Source organism: Chiloscyllium punctatum, chromosome 28 (genome assembly GCF_047496795.1).
Source record: "Chiloscyllium punctatum isolate Juve2018m chromosome 28, sChiPun1.3, whole genome shotgun sequence".
Lineage (NCBI taxonomy): Eukaryota > Metazoa > Chordata > Chondrichthyes > Orectolobiformes > Hemiscylliidae > Chiloscyllium > Chiloscyllium punctatum.
In genome coordinates, this window is record NC_092766.1 from 7,612,744 (window position 1) to 7,636,964 (window position 24,221).

The 24,221-nt window shown below is 51.2% G+C and overlaps 1 protein-coding gene across 1 annotated transcript in view; it reads left to right on the forward strand.

Annotated features, from left to right (window-relative positions):
* LOC140453886 (cytochrome P450 11B, mitochondrial-like) overlaps positions 1–24,221 on the forward strand; it is a 43,276-nt gene that overhangs the window by 16,834 nt on the left and 2,221 nt on the right. Inside the window, exons 3-7 of the mRNA XM_072548744.1 lie at positions 3,225–3,421; positions 14,813–15,016; positions 16,089–16,249; positions 22,612–22,778; positions 23,209–23,287. Of these exons, the coding sequence (XP_072404845.1) occupies positions 3,225–3,421; positions 14,813–15,016; positions 16,089–16,249; positions 22,612–22,778; positions 23,209–23,287 (808 nt within the window). The remainder of the gene's footprint in view (positions 1–3,224; positions 3,422–14,812; positions 15,017–16,088; positions 16,250–22,611; positions 22,779–23,208; positions 23,288–24,221) is intronic.

The window sequence follows — 24,221 nt, forward strand, 5'->3', positions numbered from 1 at the left end:
GCCGCACTGTCGGAGGGTCAGTGCTGAGGGAGTGGGCACAGTCGGAGGGTCAGTGCTGAGGGAGTGGGCACTGTCGGAGGGTCAGTGCTGAGGGAGCACCGCACTGTCGGAGGGTCAGTGCTGAGAGAGTGTCGCACTTTCGGAGGGTCAGTGCTGAGGAAGTGGGCACAGTCAGAGGTTCAGTACTGAGGGAGTGGGCACTGTCGGAGGGTCAGTGCTGAGGGAGTGGGTACTGTCGGAGGGTCAGTGCTGAGGGAGTGGGCACTGTCGGAGGGTCAGTGCTGAGGGAGCACCGCACTGTCGGAGGGTCAGTGCTGAGGGAGTGCCGCACTGTCGGAGGGTCAGTGCTGAGGGAGAGCCGCTCTGTCGGAGGGTCAGTGCTGAGGGAGTGGGCACAGTCGGAGGGTCAGTGCTGAGGGAGCACCGCACTGTCGGAGGGTCAGTGCTGAGAGAGTGTCGCACTTTCGGAGGGTCAGTGCTGAGGAAGTGGGCACAGTCAGAGGTTCAGTACTGAGGGAGTGGGCACTGTCGGAGGGTCAGTGCTGAGGGAGTGGGTACTGTCGGAGGGTCAGTGCTGAGGGAGTGGGCACTGTCGGAGGGTCAGTGCTGAGGGAGCACCGCACTGTCGGAGGGTCAGTGCTGAGGGAGTGGACACTGTCGGAGGGTCAGTGCTGAGGGAGTGGGCACAGTTGGAGGGTCAGTGCTGAGGGAGTGGGCACTGTCGGAGAGTCAGTGCTGAGGGAGTGCCGCACTGTCGGAGGGTCAGTGCTGAGGTAGCGCCGCACTGTCTGAGGGTCAGTGCTGAGGGAGTGAGCACTGTCGGAGGGTCAGTGCTGAGGTAGCACGGCACTGTTGGAGGGTCAGTGATGAGGGAGCGCCGCACTGTCGGAGGGTCAGTGCTGAGAGAGTGTCACACTTTCGGAGGGTCAGTGCTGAGGGAGTGGGCACAGTCAGAGGTTCAGTGCTGAGGGAGTGGGCACTGTCGGAGGGTCAGTGCTGAGGGAGTGGGCACTGTTGGAGGGTCAGTGCTGAGGGAGCACCGCACTGTCGGAGGGTCAGTGCTGAGGGAGTGGACACTGTCGGAGGGTCAGTGCTGAGGGAGTGGGCACAGTCGGAGGGTCAGTGCTGAGGGAGTGGGCACTGTCGGAGAGTCAGTGCTGAGGGAGTGCCGCACTGTCGGAGGGTCAGTGCTGAGGTAGCGCCGCACTGTCTGAGGGTCAGTGCTGAGGGAGTACCTGCACTGTCAGAGGGTCAGCGCTGAGGGAGCACTACACTGTTGGAGGGTCAGCGCTGAGGGAGCACTACACTGTTGGAGGGTCAGCGCTGAGGGAGCACTACACTGTTGGAGGGTCAGCGCTGAGAGAGTGGGCACTGTCGGAGGGTCAGCACTGAGGGAGAACTACACTGTTGGAGGGTCAGTGCTGAGGGAGTGCCACACTGTCAAGAGGGTCAATGCTGAGGGAGTGGGCACTGTGGGAGGGTCAGCACTGAAGGAGTGCCACACTGTCGGAGGGTCAGTGCTGAGGGAGTGGGCATTGTTGGAGGGTCAGTGCTGACCGAGTGAGCACTGTCGGTGGGTTAGTGCTGAGGGAGTGGGCACTGTCGGAGGGTCAGTGCTGTGGGAGGCTCAGTGGTTAGCACTGCTGCCTCACAGCACCAGGGACCTGGATTCAATTCCAGCTTTGGGTTTTGGTGTGTGTAGAGTTTGTACATTCTCCCAGTGTCTGCATGGGTTTCTGCCAAGCGCTCTGGTTTCATCCCACAGTCCAAAGATGTGCAGGTTGGGGTGGACTTACCATGCAAAACTGCCCATAGTGTCCAGACATGTGTCAACTAGGTAGATTAGCCATGGGAAATGCAGGGTTACACGTAAAGGTTAGAGATACGTGGGTCTGGGGGGGGAGGGGGGGGGTTGTTCTTTGGAGGGCTGGTGTGGACTTGATGGGTCGAATGGTCTGCTTCCACATTTTAGGGATTCTATTCCTGTCCTGGAGGTGTTTGATGTGGGCGGTGTTGTGGGATCTTTACCTCCTGGTTCCTTCTCGTTTAAATGAGCAGAGGAGAAGTCCGAAATGAGCAGCCCCAACTGTTTAAGGAGATAGCTCATTATCCTGACCAGAGGCAGATTCCAGAGAGCAACAAGGATTCTGGTGAAGGGTAGATTGTTGATGGCTGACTAAGGAGGTCAAAGGTAGTATCCAAGTTCAAATCAACTCTGTTCCATTCTGTGAAGCTCAGTGTGCAGGTCAGAAGATTGACTTGAATTTAAATCAGCACAGAGAAATTTGAAAAGAGGCAGACATGCCAGTATGAGAGAAAGCTTGCGAGAAATATATGAACAGATAGTCTTTTGGATGCCCTGTGAACTGACCCACTTGGTCCTGGAGGGGTGGGGGGGGGGGCCCAGTTTGAGCTCGAACTAACCCATGGACGCAGTCTCTGGGAGAAGAGAAGGAATTGGAGCAGGACCGGGAGGAGGCCATCTGGCTCCACCATTCAATAAGATCAGGGCTGATCTTTCCATGGCCTCAGCACAACTTACCGACCCTCTCACCATAATCCTTAATTCCTTTACCGTTCCAAAAATCAATCTTAAAAACATTCAACAAGCTAGCCCTCACGGGGTAGGGAACTCCACAGATTCCCAACCCTTTGGGTGAGGAGTTCCTCCTCTACTCAGTCCTAAATCTGCTCCGTCCCAAAACTGAGGGCTGCAGATGCTGGAGATCAGAGCCAAGATCAGAGTGGTGCTGGAAAAGCACAGCAGGTCAGGCAACATCTGAGGAGCAGGAACATCGACGTTTTGGACAAAGGCCTTTCATCAGGAATGAATGAAGGGCTTTTGCCCGGAATGTTGATTTTCCTGCTCCTCGGATGCTGCCTGACCTGCTGTGCTTTTCCAGCACCACTCTAATCTAGACTAAATCTGCTTCCCCCTTATTTTGAGGTGATGCCCCCTTGTTCAAGTTTCACCCTCCAGTGGAAACGACCTCCCTGCTTCCAGCTTAGCCATTCCCTTCATCATTTTATATGTTTCTATAAGATTGACACCCATTCCCCTAAATTCCAATCACCATCGTCCCAGTCTACTTGATCTAAGGGAGAATCTGGTTAGGGTGGAAGGGCGATAACTTCTGAACACTTGGTGGGTTGCAAGAGCTTCCTCACCCCTCGCTGTGGGCTGGAGCCACTGAAGGAGTGATTGTTGTGGTTTTGAATTACAGGAACGGGGAGGTGTGGAGGAGTGAGAGACTGGTTCTGAACAAGGAGGTGATCAGTCCATCAGCAGTCAGTAAATTCAGCCCCCTGGTGGAACCTGTCGTACTGCACTTCACAGACTTTGTGGAGCAGGAGATGGCAGCAGGTCGTTGGCAGACTGAGTTTAACATGTTACCCAATCTGTTCCGACTTTCTCTCGAGTGTAAGTCTCCGGGCACACAGTGAGAATGTGTCCGGACTCATCTGTCATAAGATTCACTGGTTGGCATTATCCTTACCCGGGTTATATCGATCACTCTCTCTCCCTTACCCGGGTTATATCGATCACTCTCTCCCCCTTACCCGGGTTATATCGATCACTCTCTCCCCCTTACCCGGGTTATATCGATCACACTCACCCCCTTACCCAGGTTATATCGAACACTCTCTCTCCCTTACCCGGGTTATATTGAACACTCTCTCTCTCTCCCTTACCCGGGTTATATTGAACACTCTCTCTCTCTCCCTTACCCGGGTTATATCGATCACTCTCTCTCCCTTACCCGGGTTATATCGATCACTCTCTCTCTCTCCCTTTCCCGGGTTATATCGAACACTCTCTCTCTCTCTCTCTCCCCCTTACCCAGGTTATATCGAATACTCTCTCTCTCCCTTACCCGGGTTATATCGAACACTCTCTCTCTCTCCCTTACCCGGGTTATATCGAACACTCTCTCTCTCTCCCTTACACGGATTATATCGAACACACTCTCCCTTACCCGGGTTATATCGAACACTCTCTCTCTCCCTTACCCTGGTTATAATGATCACTCCGTCTCTCTCCCTTACCCGGGTTATATCGAACACTCTCTCTCTCTCTTCCTTACCCGGGTTATATCAAACACTCTCTCTCCCCCTTACCCGGGTTATATCGAACACACACTCTCTCTCCCTTACCCGGGTTATATCGATCACATTCTCTCCCTCTTACCCGGGTTATATCGATCACCCTCTCTCTCCCTTACCCTGGTTATATTGATCACTCTCTCTCTCTCCCTTACCCGGGTTATATCAAACACTCTCTCCCCCTTACCCGGGTTATATCGAACACACACTCTCTCTCCCTTACCCGGGTTATATCGATCACTCTCTCCCTCTTACCCGGGTTATATCGATCACTCTCTCTCTCTCTCTCTCCCTTACCCGGGTTATATCGATCACTCTCTCTCCCCCATATCCGGGTTATATCAAACCCATTCTCTCTCTCCCTTACCCAAGTTATGTCAACCCCATTCTCTCTCTCCCTTACCCGGGTTATATCGATCACTCTCTCTCTCCCTTACCCGGGTTATATCAATCACTCTCCCTCTCCCCCTTACCCAGGTTATATTGATCACTCTCTCTCTCTCCCTTACCCAGGTTATATCGAACACTCTCTCTCTCCTTTACCCAGGTTATATCGAACACACTCTCTCTCTCCCTTAGCCGGGTTATATCGAACACTCTCTCTCTCTCCCCCTTACCCGGGTTATATCGAACACTTGCTCTCTCCCTTACCCGGGTTATATCGAACACTCTCTCCCTTACCCGGGTTATATCGATCACTCTCTCTCTCCCTTACCCGGGTTATATCGATCACTCTCTCTCTCCCTTACCCGGGTTATATCCAAAACTCTCTCTCTCTCTCTCTCCCTTACCCGGGTTATATCAATCACTCTCTCTCTCTCCCTTACCTGGGTTATATTGATCACTTCTCCCTCCCTTACCCGGGCTATATCGAACACTCTCTCTCTCTCTCCCTTACCCGGGTTATATCGAACACACTCTCTCTCTCCCTTACCCGGGTTATATCGAACACTCTCTCTCTCCCTTACCCTGGTTATAATGATCACTCCGTCTCTCTCCCTTACCCGGGCTATATCGAACACTCTCTCTCTCTCTCCCTTACCCGGGTTATATCGAACACACTCTCTCTCTCCCTTACCCGCGTTATATAAATCACTCTCTCTTCCTTACCCGGGTTATATCGATCACTCTCTCTCTCCCTTACCCGGGTTATATCGAACACTCTCTCTCCCTTACCCGGGTTATATAGATCACTCTCTCTCTCTCCCTTACCCAGGTTATATCAATCACTCTCTCTCTCCCTTACCCGGGTTATATCGATCACACTCTCTCTCTCCCTTTCCCGGGTTATATCGAACACTCTCTCTCTCTCCCCCTTACCCAGGTTATATCGAATACTCTCTCTCTCCCTTACCCAGGTTATATCGATCACTCTCTCTCTCCCTTACCCGGGTTATATCGATCACTCTCTCTGTCTCCCTTTCCCGGGTTATATCGAACACTCTCTCTCTCTCCCTTACCCAGGTTATATCGAATACTCTCTCTCTCCCTTACCCAGGTTATATCGATCACTCTCTCTCTCCCTTACCCGGGTTATATCGATCACTCTCTCTCTCTCCCACTTACCCGGGTTATATCGAACACTCTCTCCCTTACCCGGGTTATATCAATCACTCTCTCTCTCTCCCTTACCCGGGTTATATCGATCACTCTCTCTCCCTTACCCGGGTTATATCGAACACTCTCTCTCCCTTACCCGTGTTATATCGATCACTCTCTCTCTCTCCCTTTCCCGGGTTATATCGAACACTCTCTCTCTCTCCCCCTTACCCAGGTTATATCGAATACTCTCTCTCTCCCTTACCCAGGTTATATCGATCACTCTCTCTCTCCCTTACCCGTGTTATATCGATCACTCTCTCTCTCTCCCTTTCCCGGGTTATATCCAACACTCTCTCTCTCTCCCCCTTACCCGGGTTATATCAAATACTCTCTCTCTCCCTTACCCGGGTTATATCGATCACTCTCTCTCTCTCCCTTACCCAGGTTATATCAATCACTCTCTCTCTCCCTTACCCGGGTTATATCGATCACTCTCTCTCTCTCCCTTTCCCGGGTTATATCGAACACTCTCTCTCTCTCCCCCTTACCCAGGTTATATCGAATACTCTCTCTCTCCCTTACCCAGGTTATATCGATCACTCTCTCTCTCCCTTACCCGGGTTATATCGATCACTCTCTCTCTCTCCCTTTCCCGGGTTATAACGAACACTCTCTCTCTCTCTCCCTTACCCAGGTTATATCGAATACTCTCTCTCTCCCTTACCCAGGTTATATCGATCACTCTCTCTCTCCCTTACCCGGGTTATATCGATCACTCTCTCTCTCTCCCCCTTACCCGGGTTATATCGAACACACTCTCCCTTACCCGGGTTATATCAATCACTCTCTCTCTCTCCCTTACCCGGGTTATATCGATCACTCTCTCTCCCTTACCCGGGTTATATCGAACACTCTCTCTCCCTTACCCGGGTTATATAGATCACTCTCTCTCTCTCCCTTACCCAGGTTATATCGATCACTCTCTCTCTCTCCCTTTCCCGGGTTATATCGATCACTCTCTCTCTCTCCCTTTCCCGGGTTATATCGAACACTCTCTCTCTCTCCCCCTTACCCAGGTTATATCGAATACTCTCTCTCTCCCTTACCCAGGTTATATCGAACACTCTCTCTCTCCCTTACCCGGGTTATATCGATCACTCTCTCTCTCTCCCTTTCCCGGGTTATATCGATCACTCTCTCTCTCTCCCTTTCCCGGGTTATATCGAACACTCTCTCTCTCTCTCCCTTACCCGGGTTATATCGAATACTCTCTCTCTCCCTTACCCAGGTTATATCGAACACTCTCTCTCTCCCTTACCCAGGTTATATCGATCACTCTCTCTCTCCCTTACCCGGGTTATATCGATCACTCTCTCTCTCCCTTACCCGGGTTATATCGAACACTCTCTCTCCCTTACCCGGGTTATATCGATCACTCTCTCTCTCTCCCTTACCCAGGTTATATCGATCACTCTCTCTCTCCCTTACCCGGGTTATATCGATCACTCTCTCTCTCTCCCTTTCCCGGGTTATATCGAACACTCTCTCTCTCTCCCCCTTACCCAGGTTATATCGAATACTCTCTCTCTCCCTTACCCAGGATATATCGAATACTCTCTCTCTCCCTTACCCGTGTTATATCGATCACTCTCTCTCTCTCCCTTTCCCGGGTTATATCGAACACTCTCTCTCTCTCTCCCCCTTACCCAGGTTATATCGAATACTCTCTCTCTCCCTTACCCGGGTTATATCGAACACTCTCTCTCTCTCTCTTACCCATGTTATATCGAACCCATTCTCTCTCTCCCTTACACGGATTATATCAAACACACTCTCCCTTACCCGGGTTATATCGAACACTCTCTCTCTCCCTTACCCTGGTTATAATGATCACTCCGTCTCTCTCCCTTACACGGGCTATATCGAACACTCTCTCTCTCTCTCCCTTACCCTGGTTATAATGATCACTCCGTCTCTCTCCCTTACCCGGGTTATATCGAACACATTCTCTCTCTCCCTTACCCGCGTTATATAAATCACTCTCTCTTCCTTACCCGGGTTATATCGATCACTCTCTCTCTCCCTTACCCGGGTTATATAGATCACTCTCTCTCTCTCCCTTACACGGGCTATATCGAACACTCTCTCTCTCTCTCCCTTACCCGGGTTATATCGAACACACTCTCTCTCTCCCTTACCCGCGTTATATAAATCACTCTCTCTTCCTTACCCGGGTTATATCGATCACTCTCTCTCTCCCTTACCCGGGTTATATCGAACACTCTCTCTCTCCCTTACCCGGGTTATATCGATCACTCTCTCTCTCCCTTACCCGGGTTATATCGAACACTCTCTCTCCCTTACCTGGGTTATATAGATCACTCTCTCTCTCTCCCTTACCCAGGTTATATCAATCACTCTCTCTCTCCCTTACCCGGGTTATATCGATCACTCTCTCTCTCTCCCTTTCCCGGGTTATATCGAACACTCTCTCTCTCTCCCCCTTACCCAGGTTATATCGAATACTCTCTCTCTCCCTTACCCAGGTTATATCGATCACTCTCTCTCTCCCTTACCCGGGTTATATCGATCACTCTCTCTCTCTCCCTTTCCCGGGTTATATCGAACACTCTCTCTCTCTCTCCCTTACCCAGGTTATATCGAATACTCTCTCTCTCCCTTACCCGGGTTATATAGATCACTCTCTCTCTCTCCCTTACCCAGGTTATATCGATCACTCTCTCTCTCCCTTACCCGGGTTATATCGATCACTCTCTCTCTCTCCCTTTCCCGGGTTATATCGAACACTCTCTCTCTCTCCCCCTTACCCAGGTTATATCGAATACTCTCTCTCTCCCTTACCCAGGTTATATCGATCACTCTCTCTCTCCCTTACCCGGGTTATATCGATCACTCTCTCTCTCTCCATTTCCCGGGTTATATCGAACACTCTCTCTCTCTCTCCCTTACCCAGGTTATATCGAATACTCTCTCTCTCCCTTACCCAGGTTATATCGATCACTCTCTCTCTCCCTTACCCGGGTTATATCGATCACTCTCTCTCTCTCCCCCTTACCCGGGTTATATCGAACACACTCTCCCTTACCCGGGTTATATCAATCACTCTCTCTCTCTCCCTTACCCGGGTTATATCGATCACTCTCTCTCCCTTACCCGGGTTATATCGAACACTCTCTCTCCCTTACCCGGGTTATACAGATCACTCTCTCTCTCTCCCTTACCCAGGTTATATCGATCACTCTCTCTCTCCCTTACCCGTGTTATATCGATCACTCTCTCTCTCTCCCTTTCCCGGGTTATATCCAACACTCTCTCTCTCTCCCCCTTACCCGGGTTATATCGAATACTCTCTCTCTCCCTTACCCGGGTTATATCGATCACTCTCTCTCTCTCCCTTTCCCGGGTTATATCGAACACTCTCTCTCTCTCTCCCTTACCCAGGTTATATCGAATACTCTCTCTCTCCCTTACCCGGGTTATATAGATCACTCTCTCTCTCTCCCTTACCCAGGTTATATCGATCACTCTCTCTCTCCCTTACCCGGGTTATATCGATCACTCTCTCTCTCTCCCTTTCCCGGGTTATATCGAACACTCTCTCTCTCTCCCCCTTACCCAGGTTATATCGAATACTCTCTCTCTCCCTTACCCAGGTTATATCGATCACTCTCTCTCTCCCTTACCCGGGTTATATCGATCACTCTCTCTCTCTCCCTTTCCTGGGTTATATCGAACACTCTCTCTCTCTCTCCCTTACCCAGGTTATATCGAATACTCTCTCTCTCCCTTACCCAGGTTATATCGATCACTCTCTCTCTCCCTTACCCGGGTTATATCGATCACTCTCTCTCTCTCCCCCTTACCCGGGTTATATCGAACACACTCTCCCTTACCCGGGTTATATCAATCACTCTCTCTCTCTCCCTTACCCGGGTTATATCGATCACTCTCTCTCCCTTACCCGGGTTATATCGAACACTCTCTCTCCCTTACCCGGGTTATACAGATCACTCTCTCTCTCTCCCTTACCCAGGTTATATCGATCACTCTCTCTCTCCCTTACCCGTGTTATATCGATCACTCTCTCTCTCTCCCTTTCCCGGGTTATATCGAACACTCTCTCTCTCTCCCCCTTACCCAGGTTATATCGAATACTCACTCTCTCCCTTACCCAGGTTATATCGAATACTCTCTCTCTCCCTTACCCGGGTTATATCGATCACTCTCTCTCTCTCCCTTTCCCGGGTTATATCGAACACTCTCTCTCTCTCTCCCCCTTACCCAGGTTATATCGAATACTCTCTCTCTCCCTTACCCGGGTTATATCGAACACTCTCTCTCTCTCCCTTACCCATGTTATATCGAACCCATTCTCTCTCTCCCTTACACGGATTATATCGAACACACTCTCCCTTACCCGGGTTATATCGAACACTCTCTCTCTCCCTTACCCTGGTTATAATGATCACTCCGTCTCTCTCCCTTACCCGGGCTATATCGAACACTCTCTCTCTCTCTCCCTTACCCGGGTTATATCGAACACACTCTCTCTCTCCCTTACCCGCGTTATATAAATCACTTTCTCTTCCTTACCCGGGTTATATCGATCACTCTCTCTCTCCCTTACCCGGGTTATATCGAACACTCTCTCTCCCTTACCCGGGTTATATAGATCACTCTCTCTCTCTCCCTTACCCAGGTTATATCAATCACTCTCTCTCCCTTACCCGGGTTATATCGATCACACTCTCTCTCTCCCTTTCCCGGGTTATATCGAACACTCTCTCTCTCTCCCCCTTACCCAGTTTATATCGAATACTCTCTCTCTCCCTTACCCAGGTTATATCGATCACTCTCTCTCTCCCTTACCCGGGTTATATCGATCACTCTCTCTCTCTCCCTTTCCCGGGTTATATCGAACACTCTCTCTCTCTCTCCCTTACCCAGGTTATATCGAATACTCTCTCTCTCTCCCTTACCCAGGTTATATCGATCACTCTCTCTCTCCCTTACCCGGGTTATATCGATCACTCTCTCTCTCTCCCCCTTACCCGGGTTATATCGAACACTCTCTCCCTTACCCGGGTTATATCAATCACTCTCTCTCTCTCCCTTACCCGGGTTATATCGATCACTCTCTCTCCCTTACCCGGGTTATATCGAACACTCTCTCTCCCTTACCCGGGTTATATCGATCACTCTCTCTCTCTCCCTTACCCAGGTTATATCGATCACTCTCTCTCTCCCTTACCCGTGTTATATCGATCACTCTCTCTCTCTCCCTTTCCCGGGTTATATCGAACACTCTCTCTCTCTCCCCCTTACCCAGGTTATATCGAATACTCTCTCTCTCCCTTACCCAGGTTATATCGATCACTCTCTCTCTCCCTTACCCGTGTTATATCGATCACTCTCTCTCTCTCTCCCTTTCCCGGGTTATATCCAACACTCTCTCTCTCTCCCCCTTACCCGGGTTATATCGAATACTCTCTCTCTCCCTTACCCGGGTTATATCGATCACTCTCTCTCTCTCCCTTTCCCGGGTTATATCGAACACTCTCTCTCTCTCTCCCCCTTACCCAGGTTATATCGAATACTCTCTCTCTCCCTTACCCGGGTTATATCGAACACTCTCTCTCTCTCCCTTACCCATGTTATATCGAACCCATTCTCTCTCTCTCTTACACGGATTATATCGAACACACTCTCCCTTACCCGGGTTATATCGAACACTCTCTCTCTCCCTTACCCTGGTTATAATGATCACTCCGTCTCTCTCCCTTACACGGGCTATATCGAACACTCTCACTCTCCCTTACCCTGGTTATAATGATCACTCCGTCTCTCTTCCTTACCCGGGTTATATCAAACACTCTCTCTCCCCCTTACCCGGGTTATATCGAACACACACTCTCTCTCCCTTACCCGGGTTATATCGATCACTCTCTCCCTCTTACCCGGGTTATATCGATCACATTCTCTCCCTCTTACCAGGGTTATATCGATCACTCTCTCTCTCCCTTACCCGGGTTATATCGATCACATTCTCTCCCTCTTACCCGGGTTATATCGATCACTCTCTCTCTCCCTTACCCTGGTTATATCGATCACTCTCTCCTTCTTACCCGGGTTATATCGATCACTCTCTCTCTCTCTCTCTCTCCCTTACCCGGGTTATATCGATCACTCTCTCTCCCCCATATCCGGGTTATATCAAACCCATTCTCTCTCTCCCTTACCCAGGTTATATCAACCCCATTCTCTCTCTCCCTTACCCGGGTTATATCGATCACTCTCTCTCTCCCTTACCCAGGTTATATTGATCACTCTCTCTCTCTCCCTTACCCAGGTTATATCGAACACTCTCTCTCTCCCTTACCCAGGTTATATCGAACACACTCTCTCTCTCTCCCTTACCCGGGTTATATCGAACACTCTCTCTCTCTCCCCCTTACCCGGGTTATATCGAACACTTGCTCTCTCCCTTACCCGGGTTATATCGAACACTCTCTCCCTTACCCGGGTTATATCGATCACTCTCTCTCTCCCTTACCCGGGTTATATCGATCACTCTCTCTCTCCCTTACCTGGGTTATATCGATCACTCTCTCTCTCCCTTACCCGGGTTATATCGAACACTCTCTCTCTCTCTCTCCCTTACCCGGGTTATATCAATCACTCTCTCTCTCCCCCTTACTCGGGTTATATCGAACACTCTCTCTCCCTTACCCGGGTTATACCGAACACTCACTCTCTCCCTTACCTGGGTTATATTGATCACTTCTCTCTCCCTTACCCGGGCTATATCGAACACTCTCTCTCTCTCTCCCTTACTCGGGTTATATCGAACACACTCTCTCTCTCCCTTACCCACGTTATATAAATCACTCTCTCTTCCTTACCCGGGTTATATCAATCACTCTCTCTCTCCCTTACCCGCGTTATATCGATCACTCTCTCTCTCCCTTACCCATGTTATATCGATCACTCTCTCTCTCTCCCTTACCCAGGTTATATCGATCACTCTCTCTCTCCCTTACCCAGGTTATATCGATCACTCTCTCTCTCTCCCTTACCCAGGTTATATCGATCACTCTCTCTCTCCCTTTCCCGGGTTATATCGAACACTCTCTCTCTCTCTCCCTTACCCAGGTTATATCGAATACTCTCTCTCCCCCTTACCCCGGTTATATCGAACACTCTCTCTCTCTCCCTTACCCGGGTTATATCGAACACTCTCTCTCTCTCCCTTACCCGGGTTATATTGATCGCTCTCTCTCTCCCTTACCCGTGTTATGTCGATCACTCTCTCTCTCTCCCTTACCCAGGTTATATCGATCACTCTCTCTCTCCCCCTTACCCAGGTTATATCGATCACTCTCTCTCTCTCTCCCTTACCCAGGTTATATCAATCACTCTCTCTCCCCCTTACCCAGGTTATATCGATCACCCTCTCTCTCTCCCTTACCCGGGTTATATCGAACACTCTCTCTGCCCCCTACCTGGGTTATATCGAACACTCTCTCTGCCCCCTACCTGGGTTATATCGAACACTCTCTCTGCCCCCTACCTGGGTTATATCGAACACTCTCTCCCTTACTCGCGCTATATTGATCACTCTCTCTCTCCCTTACCCGGGTTATATCGATCACTCTCTTTCTCTCCATTACTCGGATTATATCGAACACTCTCTCTCTCTCCCTTACCCGGGTTATATCGAACACTCTCTCTCTCCCCCTTACCCGGGTTATATCGATCACTCTCTTTCTCTCCATTACTCGGGTTATATCGATCACTCTCTCTCCCTTACCCGGGTTATATCGAACACTCTCTCTCTCCCTCTTACCCGGGTTATATCGATCACTCTCTCTCCCTTACCTGGGTTATATCGATCACTCTCTCTCCCTTACCCGGGTTATATCGAACACTCTCTCCCTTACCCGGGTTATATCGAACACTCTCTCTCTCTCTCCCTTACCCGGGTTATATCGATCACTCTCTTTCTCTCCATTACTCGGGTTATATCGAACTCTCTCTCTCTCTCTCTCCCTTACCCGGGTTATATCGAACACTCTCTCCCTTACCCGGGTTATATCGAACACTCTCTCCCTTACCCGGGTTATATCGAACACTCTCTCTCTCCCCCTTACCCGGGTTATATCGATCACTCTTTCTCTCCCTTACCCAGGTTTTATCGAACTCTCTCTCTCTCTCTCTCTCCCTTACCCGGGTTATATCGATCACTCTCTCTCCCTTACCCGGGTTATATCGAACTCTCTCTCTCTCTCTCTCTCTCACTCTCTCTCTCCCCTTTACCCGGGTTATATCGAACTCTCTCTCTCTCTCTCTCTCTCTCTCCCTTACCCGGGCTGTATTGATCGGTGGGTCAGACTTCCTCCATGGTGAGAGGGCGAGCTAACGTTTCCAGTGTTGATGATCGAGAATGGAACAAGTAAATCTACACAAAAGGGAATGAATGGGAGTTGCTTTCGAATCTGAAGTTGTTGCACTCAATATTAAGCCATGATGTGGAGGTGCTGGTGTTGGACTGGCGTGGACAAAGTCAGAAGTCGCACAACCCCAGGTTTTGGTCCAAGATGTTTATTTGGAAGCACCAGTGTTCGGAGCACTGCTCCTTCCTCAGGTGAATTGTCCTCCAGTTTGTGCTGGGATTCACTGGAACACTGCAGTATGTCATGGACAGTGAAGCGGGCATGTGAACAGGACGCTGTGTTAGAATGATCAGTGACTGGATGGTGGGGACCACGCTTGCGCACGGACCAGTGGGGTTCTGCCAAGTGGTCACCCAGACTGTGTTCAGTTCCTTCAATATAGAGTAGGCCACATTGGGTACAGCGTTAACAATACCCAGGATGGGAGGGGGTCCAGGTGACATGCTGCTTCACCTGGAAAGACTCTTTCAGGCCTTAGATGGTGAGCAGGGAGGAGGGGAAGGGGCACGGGTTGCACCTTCTGTGATTACATGGCGGGGGGGTGGGGTTGTTTGTGGTTGATTAGAGTGTCCTGGGGGAATGATCTGTTCGAAATACAGACAGGGGAGTGAGGGGAAGACGTGTTTACTGGGGCTCCTATTATATTGATACTATCCTTTACCTGGTTAATATCAAAGTCCCTCTCTTCCCAGCCAGTTTCCACCTCCTGTATGGAGAGAGACTGGGTTTATTTGCAGAGGAGGTGGATCCCAGCTCTGAGAGATTTATCCAAGCGGTTGAGGAGATGTTACAGACGACTATCCCATTGCTGTACATTCCTCTGGAGCTGGCCAAATGGCTGAATATGAAACCCTGGCGAGATCACGTAGCAGCGTGGGACTTTCTGTTTGAACACGGTGGGTGCAACAAACTAACTCTCCCCGGCTGCCTGTCTCCACATCTCTCATTAACCCCAAAAAACAGGGTGTCCCATCAGGGACGGAAATCTGCTGTCCTTATCTGGTCTAGGCCTGCATGTGACTCCAGACCCCACAGCGATATAGCCCTCTGGAATGGCTAAGCAAGGCACTCAGTTTGAGGGCAATTAGGGATGGCAAGAAATACCAGCTTGGCCAGCAAAGCCCATGCCCTGTCAAGGAATCTGAAAGGGAGAGGGAAGGGGGAGTCAGGGTTCTGTTCATTATCTCTCTCTGCCTTTAATCAAGCTGTACAGAACGGAAACAGATCCTTTGGTCCAACTTTTCCATGTCGACCAGATATCCTAAATTAATTTAGTCCCATTTTCCAGCATCTGGCCCATATCCCTTGAAACCCTTTCTGTTCAAATACCCATCCAGATGCCTTTTAAAAATGTTATTATTGTATCAGTCTCCACCACTTCCTCTGGCAGCTCATACCACACTTGCACCACCCTCTGTATTAAAAGGTTACCCCTTAGGTCCCTTTTATATCTTTCCCCACTCATCTTAAACCTATGCCCCTCTAGTTTTGGAGACACCACCCCAGGGAAAAGACCTCGTCTATTCATCCTATCCATGCCCCTCATGATTTTATAAACCCCTTTAAGGTCACCCCTCAGCCTCCGACGCTTCAGGGAAACCGGCCCCAGCCTGTTCAGCCTCTCCCTCTCGCTGAAATCCTCCAACCCTGGCAACATCCCTGTAAATCTTTTCTGAACCATTTCAACTTTCACAACATCTTTTCTATAGCAAGTAGATTAGAATTGAATGCAGTATTCCAAAACTGGCTTAACTAACGTCCTTTACAGCTGCAAAACATGACCTCCCAACTCCTGTACTCAATGCCCTGACGAATAAAGGCAAACAGACCAAGTGCGTTCTTTGCTGCTCTATGTACCTGTGACTCCACTTCCAAAGAACAGTGAACCTCTCGTTCAGTTTGGTCGGCAACCATTCAGTGCAGAAGTCCTGCTCTGATTCGCCATTCCTGCTCTCTGTTCATCTCCAGCTGACCAGTGCTTTAGGCAACTTTTGCTGAGGCTGCAGAATGTTCCGGAAGGAAAGAGGCAGTACTTGGGAATTATCCCTGAGCTGATCCATCAGTCCAAGCTTCCAATTGACATCATCAAGGCCAACTCGGTGGAGCTGATGGTTGGCAGTGTGGAAACAGTGAGTGTCTCAGCATTGGAGGGTGACTGCACTTTCCACAGCCAGCTCCATCCCGGACAGACACCGGGGTGGGGGGAGGGGGCGCAATCTGGGCGGGGAGAGCATGGCAGAGTGATTGGGTGGGCCGGGGCTGGGTCGGAGTGAGGGGGGGCAGCGAGTGTCTGGGTGGGGGTGTACAGCAGCAGGATCTGGGATTGCAGGATGTGTGTGTGCAGTAGTTGGGGAGGGGGTACTGAGTGTCTGGGTGGGGGTGTACAGCAGCAGGGTCTGGGATTGCAGGATGTGTGTGTGCAGTATTGGGGGAGGGGGTACTGAGTGTCTGGGTGGGGGTGTACAGCAGCAGGGTCTGGGATTGCAGGATGTGTGTGTGCAGTAGTTGGGGAGGGGGTACTGAGTGTCTGGGTGGGGGTGTACAGCAGCAGGGTCTGGGATTGCAGGATGTGTGTGTGCAGTATTGGGGGAGGGGGTACTGAGTATCTGGGTGGGGGTGTACAGCAGCAGGGTCTGGGATTGCAGGATGTGTGTGTGCAGTATTGGGGGAGGGGGTACTGAGTGTCTGGGTGGGGGTGTACAGCAGCAGGGTCTGGGATTGCAGGATGTGTGTGTGCAGTATTGGGGGAGGGGGTACTGAGTGTCTGGGTGGGGGTGTACAGCAGCAGGGTCTGGGATTGCAGGATGTGTGTGTGCAGTATTGGGGGAGGGGGTACTGAGTGTCTGGGTGGGGGTGTACAGCAGCAGGGTCTGGGATTGCAGGATGTGTGTGTGCAGTAGTTGGGGAGGGGGTACTGAGTGTCTGGGTGGGGGTGTACAGCAGCAGGGTCTGGGATTGCAGGATGTGTGTGTGCAGTAGTTGGGGAGGGGGTACTGAGTGTCTGGGTGGGGTGTACAGCAGCAGGGTCTGGGATTGCAGGATGTGTGTGTGCAGTAGTTGGGGAGGGGGTACTGAGTGTCTGGGTGGGGGTGTACAGCAGCAGGGTCTGGGATTGCAGAATGTGTGTGCAGTATTGGGGAGGGGGTACTGAGTGTCTGGGTGGGGGTGTACAGCAGCAGGGTCTGGGATTGCAGGATGTGTGTGTGCAGTAGTTGGGGAGGGGGTACTGAGTGTCTGGGTGGGGTGTACAGCAGCAGGGTCTGGGATTGCAGGATGTGTGTGTGCAGTAGTTGGGGAGGGGGTACTGAGTGTCTGAGTGGGGGTGTACAGCAGCAGGGTCTGGGATTGCAGGATGTGTGAGTGCAGTATTGGGGGAGGGGGTACTGAGTGTCTGGGTGGGGGTGTACAGCAGCAGGGTCTGGGATTGCAGGATGTGTGTGTGCAGTAGTTGGGGAGGGGGTACTGAGTGTCTGGGTGGGGGTGTACAGCAGCAGGGTCTGGGATTGCAGGATATGTGTGTGCAGTAGTTGGGGAGGGGGTACTGAGTGTCTGGGTGGGGGTGTACAGCAGCAGGGTCTGGGATTGCAGGATGTGTGTGTGCAGTATTGGGGGAGGGGGTACTGAGTGTCTGGGTGGGGGTGTACAGCAGCAGGGTCTGGGATTGCAGGATGTGTGTGTGCAGTAGTTGGGGAGGGGGTACTGAGTGTCTGGGTGGGGGTGTACAGCAGCAGGGTCTGGGATTGCAGGATGTGTGTGTGCAGTATTGGGGGAGGGGGTACTGAGTGTCTGGGTGGGGGTGTACAGCAGCAGGGTCTGGGATTGCAGGATGTGTGTGTGCAGTATTGGGGGAGGGGGTACTGAGTGTCTGAGTGGGGGTGTACAGCAGCAGGGTCTGGGATTGCAGGATGTGTGTGTGCAGTATTGGGGGAGGGGGTACTGAGTATCTGGGTGGGGGTGTACAGCAGCAGGGTCTGGGATTGCAGGATGTGTGTGTGCAGTATTGGGGGAGGGGGTACTGAGTGTCTGGGTGGGGGTGTACAGCAGCAGGGTCTGGGATTGCAGGATGTGTGTGTGCAGTAGTTGGGGAGGGGGTACTGAGTGTCTGGGTGGGGGTGTACAGCAGCAGGGTCTGGGATTGCAGGATGTGTGTGTGCAGTAGTTGGGGAGGGGGTACTGAGTGTCTGGGTGGGGGTGTACAGCAGCAGGGTCTGGGATTGCAGGATGTGTGTGTGCAGTAGTTGGGGAGGGGGTACTGAGTGTCTGGGTGGGGGTGTACAGCAGCAGGGTCTGGGATTGCAGGATGTGTGTGTGCAGTAGTTGGGGGAGGGGGTACTGAGTGTCTGGGTGGGGGTGTACAGCAGCAGGGTCTGGGATTGCAGGATGTGTGTGTGCAGTATTGGGGGAGGGGGTACTGAGTGTCTGAGTGGGGGTGTACAGCAGCAGGGTCTGGGATTGCAGGATGTGTGTGTGCAGTATTGGGGGAGGGGGTACTGAGTGTCTGGGTGGGGGTGTACAGCAGCAGGGTCTGGGATTGCAGGATGTGTGTGTGCAGTATTGGGGGAGGGGGTACTGAGTGTCTGGGTGGGGGTGTACAGCAGCAGGGTCTGGGATTGCAGGATGTGTGTGTGCAGTATTGGGGGAGGGGGTACTGAGTGTCTGGGTGGGGGTGTACAGCAGCAGGGTCTGGGATTGCAGGATGTGTGTGTGCAGTATTGGGGGAGGGGGTACTGAGTGTCTGGGTGGGGGTGTACAGCAGCAGGGTCTGGGATTGCAGAATGTGTGTGTGCAGTATTGGGGGAGGGGGTACTGAGTGTCTGGGTGGGGGTGTACAGCAGCAGGGTCTGGGATTGCAGGATGTGTGTGTGCAGTATTGGGGGAGGGGGTACTGAGTGTCTGGGTGGGGGTGTACAGCAGCAGGGTCTGGGATTGCAGAATGTGTGTGTGCAGTATTGGGGGAGGGGGTACTGAGTGTCTGGGTGGGGGTGTACAGCAGCAGGGTCTGGGATTGCAGGATGTGTGTGTGCAGTATTGGGGGAGGGGGTACTGAGTGTCTGGGTGGGGGTGTACAGCAGCAGGGTCTGGGATTGCAGGATGTGTGAGCGCAGTAGTTGGGGAGGGGGCTGTACAGTGGGGCCTTTGTGTGGAGCCTCAGGAGATGGGAGAAATACTAAATTAGTATTTTGCATCAGTGTTTACATTAGAAAAGGAGATGGAAGGTACAGAATGTAGGGAAATAGATGGTGACATCTTGAAAAATGTCCATATTTCAGAGGAGGAAGTGCTGGATGCCTTGAAACACATAAAGGTGGATAAATCCCCAGGACCTGATCAGGTGTACCCTAGAACTCTGTGGGAAGCTAGAGAAGGTGATTGCTGGGCCTCTTGCTGAGATATTTGTATCATCGATAGTCACAGGTGAGGTGCCAGAAGACTGGAGGTTGGCAAACGTGGTGCCACTGTTTAAGAAGGGCGGTAAGGACAAGCCAGGGAACTATAGACTGGGTGCTCCGGTTTCCTCCCACAGTCCAAAGATGTGCAGATCAGGTGAATTGGCCATGCTAAATTGCCCGTAGTGTTAGGTAAGGTGTAAATGTAGGGGTATGGGTGGGTTGTGCTTCAGCGGGTCGGTGTGGACTTGTTGGGCCGAAGGGCCTGTTTCCACCTGTAATGTAATGTAATCTAATCTATAGACCAGTGAGCCTGACCTCGGTGATGGGCAGGTTGTTGGAGGGAATCCTGAGGGACAGGATGTACGTATATCTGGGAAGGCAAGGACTGATTAGGGATAGTCAACATGGCTTTGTGCGTGGGAAATCATGTCTCACAAACTTGATTGAGTTTTTTGAAGAAGTAACAAAGAAGATTGATGAGGGCAGAGCAGTAGATGTGATCTACATGGACTTCAGTAAGGCATTCGACAAGGTTCCCCATGGGAGACTGGTTAAATCTCATGGAATACAGGGAGAACCAGCCATTTGGATGCAGAACTGGCTCAAAGGCAGAGGGTGGTGATGGAGGGTTGTTTTTCAGACTGGAGGCCTGTGACCAGTGGAGTGCCACAAGGATCGGTGCTGGGTCCACTGCTCTTCCTCATTACATAAATGATTTGGATGTGAGCATAAGAAGTATAGTCAGTAAGTTTGCAGATGACACCAAAATTGGAGGTGTAGTGGACAGCAAACAGGGTTACCTCAGATTACAACGGGATCTTGATCAGATATAATTCCTCTCTTCAAGAAAGGAAATAGGGAAATCCCCGGCAATTACAGACCAGTAAGTCTCACATCTGTCGTCTGCAAGGTGTTAGAAAGGATTCTGAGGGATAGGATTTATGACCATCTAGAAGAGCATGGCTTGGTTAAATGCAGTCAACATGGCTTTGTGAGGGGCAGGTCATGCCTCACAAACCTTATCGAGCTCTTTGAGGATGTGACTAGAAACGTTGATGAGGGTTGAGCTGTGGATGTAGTGTATATGGACTTCAGCAAGGCATTTGATAAGGTTCTCCATGGTAGGCTCGTTCAGAAGGTCAGGAGGAATGGGATACAGGGGAACATAGCTGTCTGGATACAGAATTGGCTGGCCAACAGAAGACAGCAAGTGGTAGTAGATGGAAAATATTCTGCCTGGAAGTCAGTGGTGAGTGGTGTTCCACAGGGCTCTGTCCTTGGACCTCTACTGTTTGTAATTTTTATTAATGACTTGGATGAGGGGATTGAAGGATGGGTCAGCAAGTTTGCAGATGACACAAACGTTGGAGGTGTCATTGACAGTATAGAGGGCTGTTGTAGGCTGCAGCGGGACATTGACAGGATGCAGAGATGGGCTGAGAGGTGGCAGATGGAGTTCAACCTCAATAAATGCGAGGTGATGCATTTTGGAAGGTCGAATTTGAAAGCTGAGTACAGGATTAAGGATAGGATTCTTGGCAGTGTGGAGGGACAGAGGGATCTTGGTGTGCAGGTACATAGATCCCTTAAAATGGCCACCCAAGTGGACAGGGTTGTTAAGAAAGCATATGGTGCTTTGGCTTTCATTAACAGGGGGATTGAGTTTAAGAGTCGTGAGATCTTGTTGCAGCTCTATAAAACTTTGGTTAGACTGCACTTGGAATAATCTGTCCAGTTCTGGTCGCCCTATTATAGGAAAGATGTGGATGCTTTGGAGAGGGTTCAGAGGAGGTTTACCGGAATGCTGCCTGAACTGGAGGGCTTATCTTATGAAGAGAGGTTGACTGAGCTTGGACCTTTTTCATTGGAGAAGAGGAGGAGGAGAGGGGACCTAATTGAGGTATACAAGATAATGAGAGGCATAGATAGAGTCGATAGCCAGAGACTATTTCCCAGGGCAGAAATGGCTAACACGAGGGGTCATAGTTTTAAGCTGGTTGGAGGAAAGTATAAAGGGGATGTCAGAGGCGGGTTCTTTACACAGAGAGTTGTGAGAGCACGGAATGCGTTGCCAGCACCAGTTGTGGAAGCAAGGTCAGTGGGGACATTTAAGAGACTGCTGGACATGCATATGGTCACAGAAATTTGAGGGTGCATAGATGAGGATCAGTGGTCAGCACAACATCGTGGGCTGAAGGGCCTGTTCTGTGTTGTACTGTTCTATGTTCTATGGGCCAATGGGTTGAGAAATGGCAGATGGAGTTGAATTCAGATAAATGCGAGGTGCTGCATTTTGGGAAAGCAAATCTTAGCAAGACTCATACACTTAATGGTAAGGTCCTAGGGAGTGCTGCTGAACAAAGAGTCCTTGGAGTGTAGGTTCATAGCTTCTTGAAAGTGGAGTCCCAGGTGGATAGGATAGTGAAGAAGGCGTTTGGTATGCTTTCCTTTATTGGTCAGAGTATTGGGTACAGGAGATGGGAGGACATGTTGTGGCTGTACAGGACATTGGTTAGGCCACTGTTGGAATATTGCATGCAATTCTGGTCTCCTTCCTATCGGAAAGATGTTGTGAAACTTGAAAGGGTTCGGAAACGATTTACAAGGATGTTGCCAGGGTTGGAGGGTTTGAGCTACAGGGAGAGGCTGAACAGGCTGGGGCTGTTTTCCCTGGAACATCGGAGGTTGAGGGGTGACTTTATTGAGGTTTACAAAATGATGAGGGACATGGATAGGATAAATAGGCAAAGTCTTTTCCCTGGGGTGGGGGAGTCCAGAACAAGAGGGCGTAGGTTTAGGGTGAGAGGGGAAATATATAAAAGAGACCTAAGGGACAACATTTTCAGAAAGAAGGTGGTACATGTATGGGATGAGCTGCCAGAGGAAGTGGTGGAGGCTGGTACAACTGCAACGTTTAAAAAGCACTTGATGGGTATATGAATAGGAAGGATTTAGAGGGATATGGGCCGGGTGCTGATAGGTGGGACTAGATTGGGTTGGGATATCAGGTTGGCATGGATGGATTGGACCCAAGGGTCTGTTTCCATGCTGTACATCTCTATCACTCTATGTGCAGCCTAAATTCCTGTTCATCTACCCAGACAGCACACACTCTCCTGTTTACCCTGTTCGAGTTGGCTCGGAACCCATCTATCCAAGCTGCCCTCCGTGACGAGGTGACCACAGCCTACAGCCAGGCTCAGGGGGATGTGTGTAAATTAATGAGCTCTGTTCCACTGCTCCGGGCTGCAATCAAGGAAACATTACGGTAAGGGCTTCTGTAATAATTGACCAATGGCCCCGATATGAGAGAGGGATGGGTGAGAGACATCAGCCAGGGTTCCTGCTCCTGGTCACTGCCCACTGACCCCTACATTAGGGGGGGGGGGGGCAATCAGCCAGGGTTCCTGCTCCTGGTCACTGTCCACTGACCCCTATATTAGAGAGGGGGGGGGGAAATCAGCCAGGGTTCCTGCTCCTGGTCACTGTCCAGTGATCCCTACTGTGAAGTGTATTCGTGAATGCAGACTCAGTACTGACAAAGAGACAAGCTGTGATGTAGTCGCCTGGGAAGGTTTTCGGGAGGATATGAAATCTTCCTCTAGTCGGTGTCTGAGAGTCCTGTTGTTCAGGTTGTGAATCATTGCTGATATATTCGATGTGCTCATTCCACTGACTCTTCATGTTCCCCTTTCCAGGCTGTACCCAATTGGTGTCACTCTGCAACGGTATCCAGCTCATGACATTGTCATTCAGAACTACCACATTCCAGCCGGGGTAAGTGACCAGGAACATGGCACGGTGGCTCTGTGGTTAGCACTGCTGCCTCACAATACCAGGGACCTGGGCTCAATTCCACCCTCCCTGTCTCTGGGGGGGTTTCCTCTGGGTTCTCTGGTTTCCTGCCACCGTCCAATGATGTGAAGGTGAGGTGGACTGGCCATGGTGAAAGCTCCATAACAGGTTATGGGGATGGGGTAGGGGTGTGGCTTTGGCTGGAATGCATTTTGGAGGGTAGGTGTAGATTCCACAGGCCAAATGGCAACTTTCTACACTGCACCCACATTCTCTCAGGTAGCCAGCATCCACACTATCGCATTGGGAACTTTCGGATGGTCAGCACTGAGGGAACACCACACTGTCGGAGGGTCAGCGCTGAGGGAGCGCCGCACTGTCAGAGGGTCAGTGCTGAGGGAGCAGGTACTGTCGGAGGGTCAGTGCTGAGGGAATGCCGCACTGTCAGAGGGTCAGTGCTGAGGGAGCAGGTACTGTCGGAGGGTCAGTGCTGAGGGAGTGGGCACTGTCAGAGGGTCAGTGCTGAGGGAGCAGGTACTGTCGGAGGGTCAGCGCTGAGGGAGCGCCGCACTGTCAGAGGGTCAGTGCTGAGGGAGCTCCGCACTGTCAGAGGGTCAGTGCTGAGGGAGCAGGTACTGTCGGAGGGTCAGTGCTGAGGGAGCGCCGCACTGTCAGAGGGTCAGTGCTGAGGGAGCAGGTACTGTCGGAGGGTCAGTGCTGAGGGAGCGCCGCACTGTCAGAGGGTCAGTGCTGAGGGAGCAGGTACTGTCGGAGGGTCAGTGCTGAGGGAGCGCCGCACTGTCAGAGGGTCAGTGCTGAGGGAGCAGGTACTGTCGGAGGGTCAGTGCTGAGGGAGTGGGCACTGTCGGAGGGTCAGTGCTGAGAGAGTGGGCACTGTTGGAGGGACAGCGCTGAG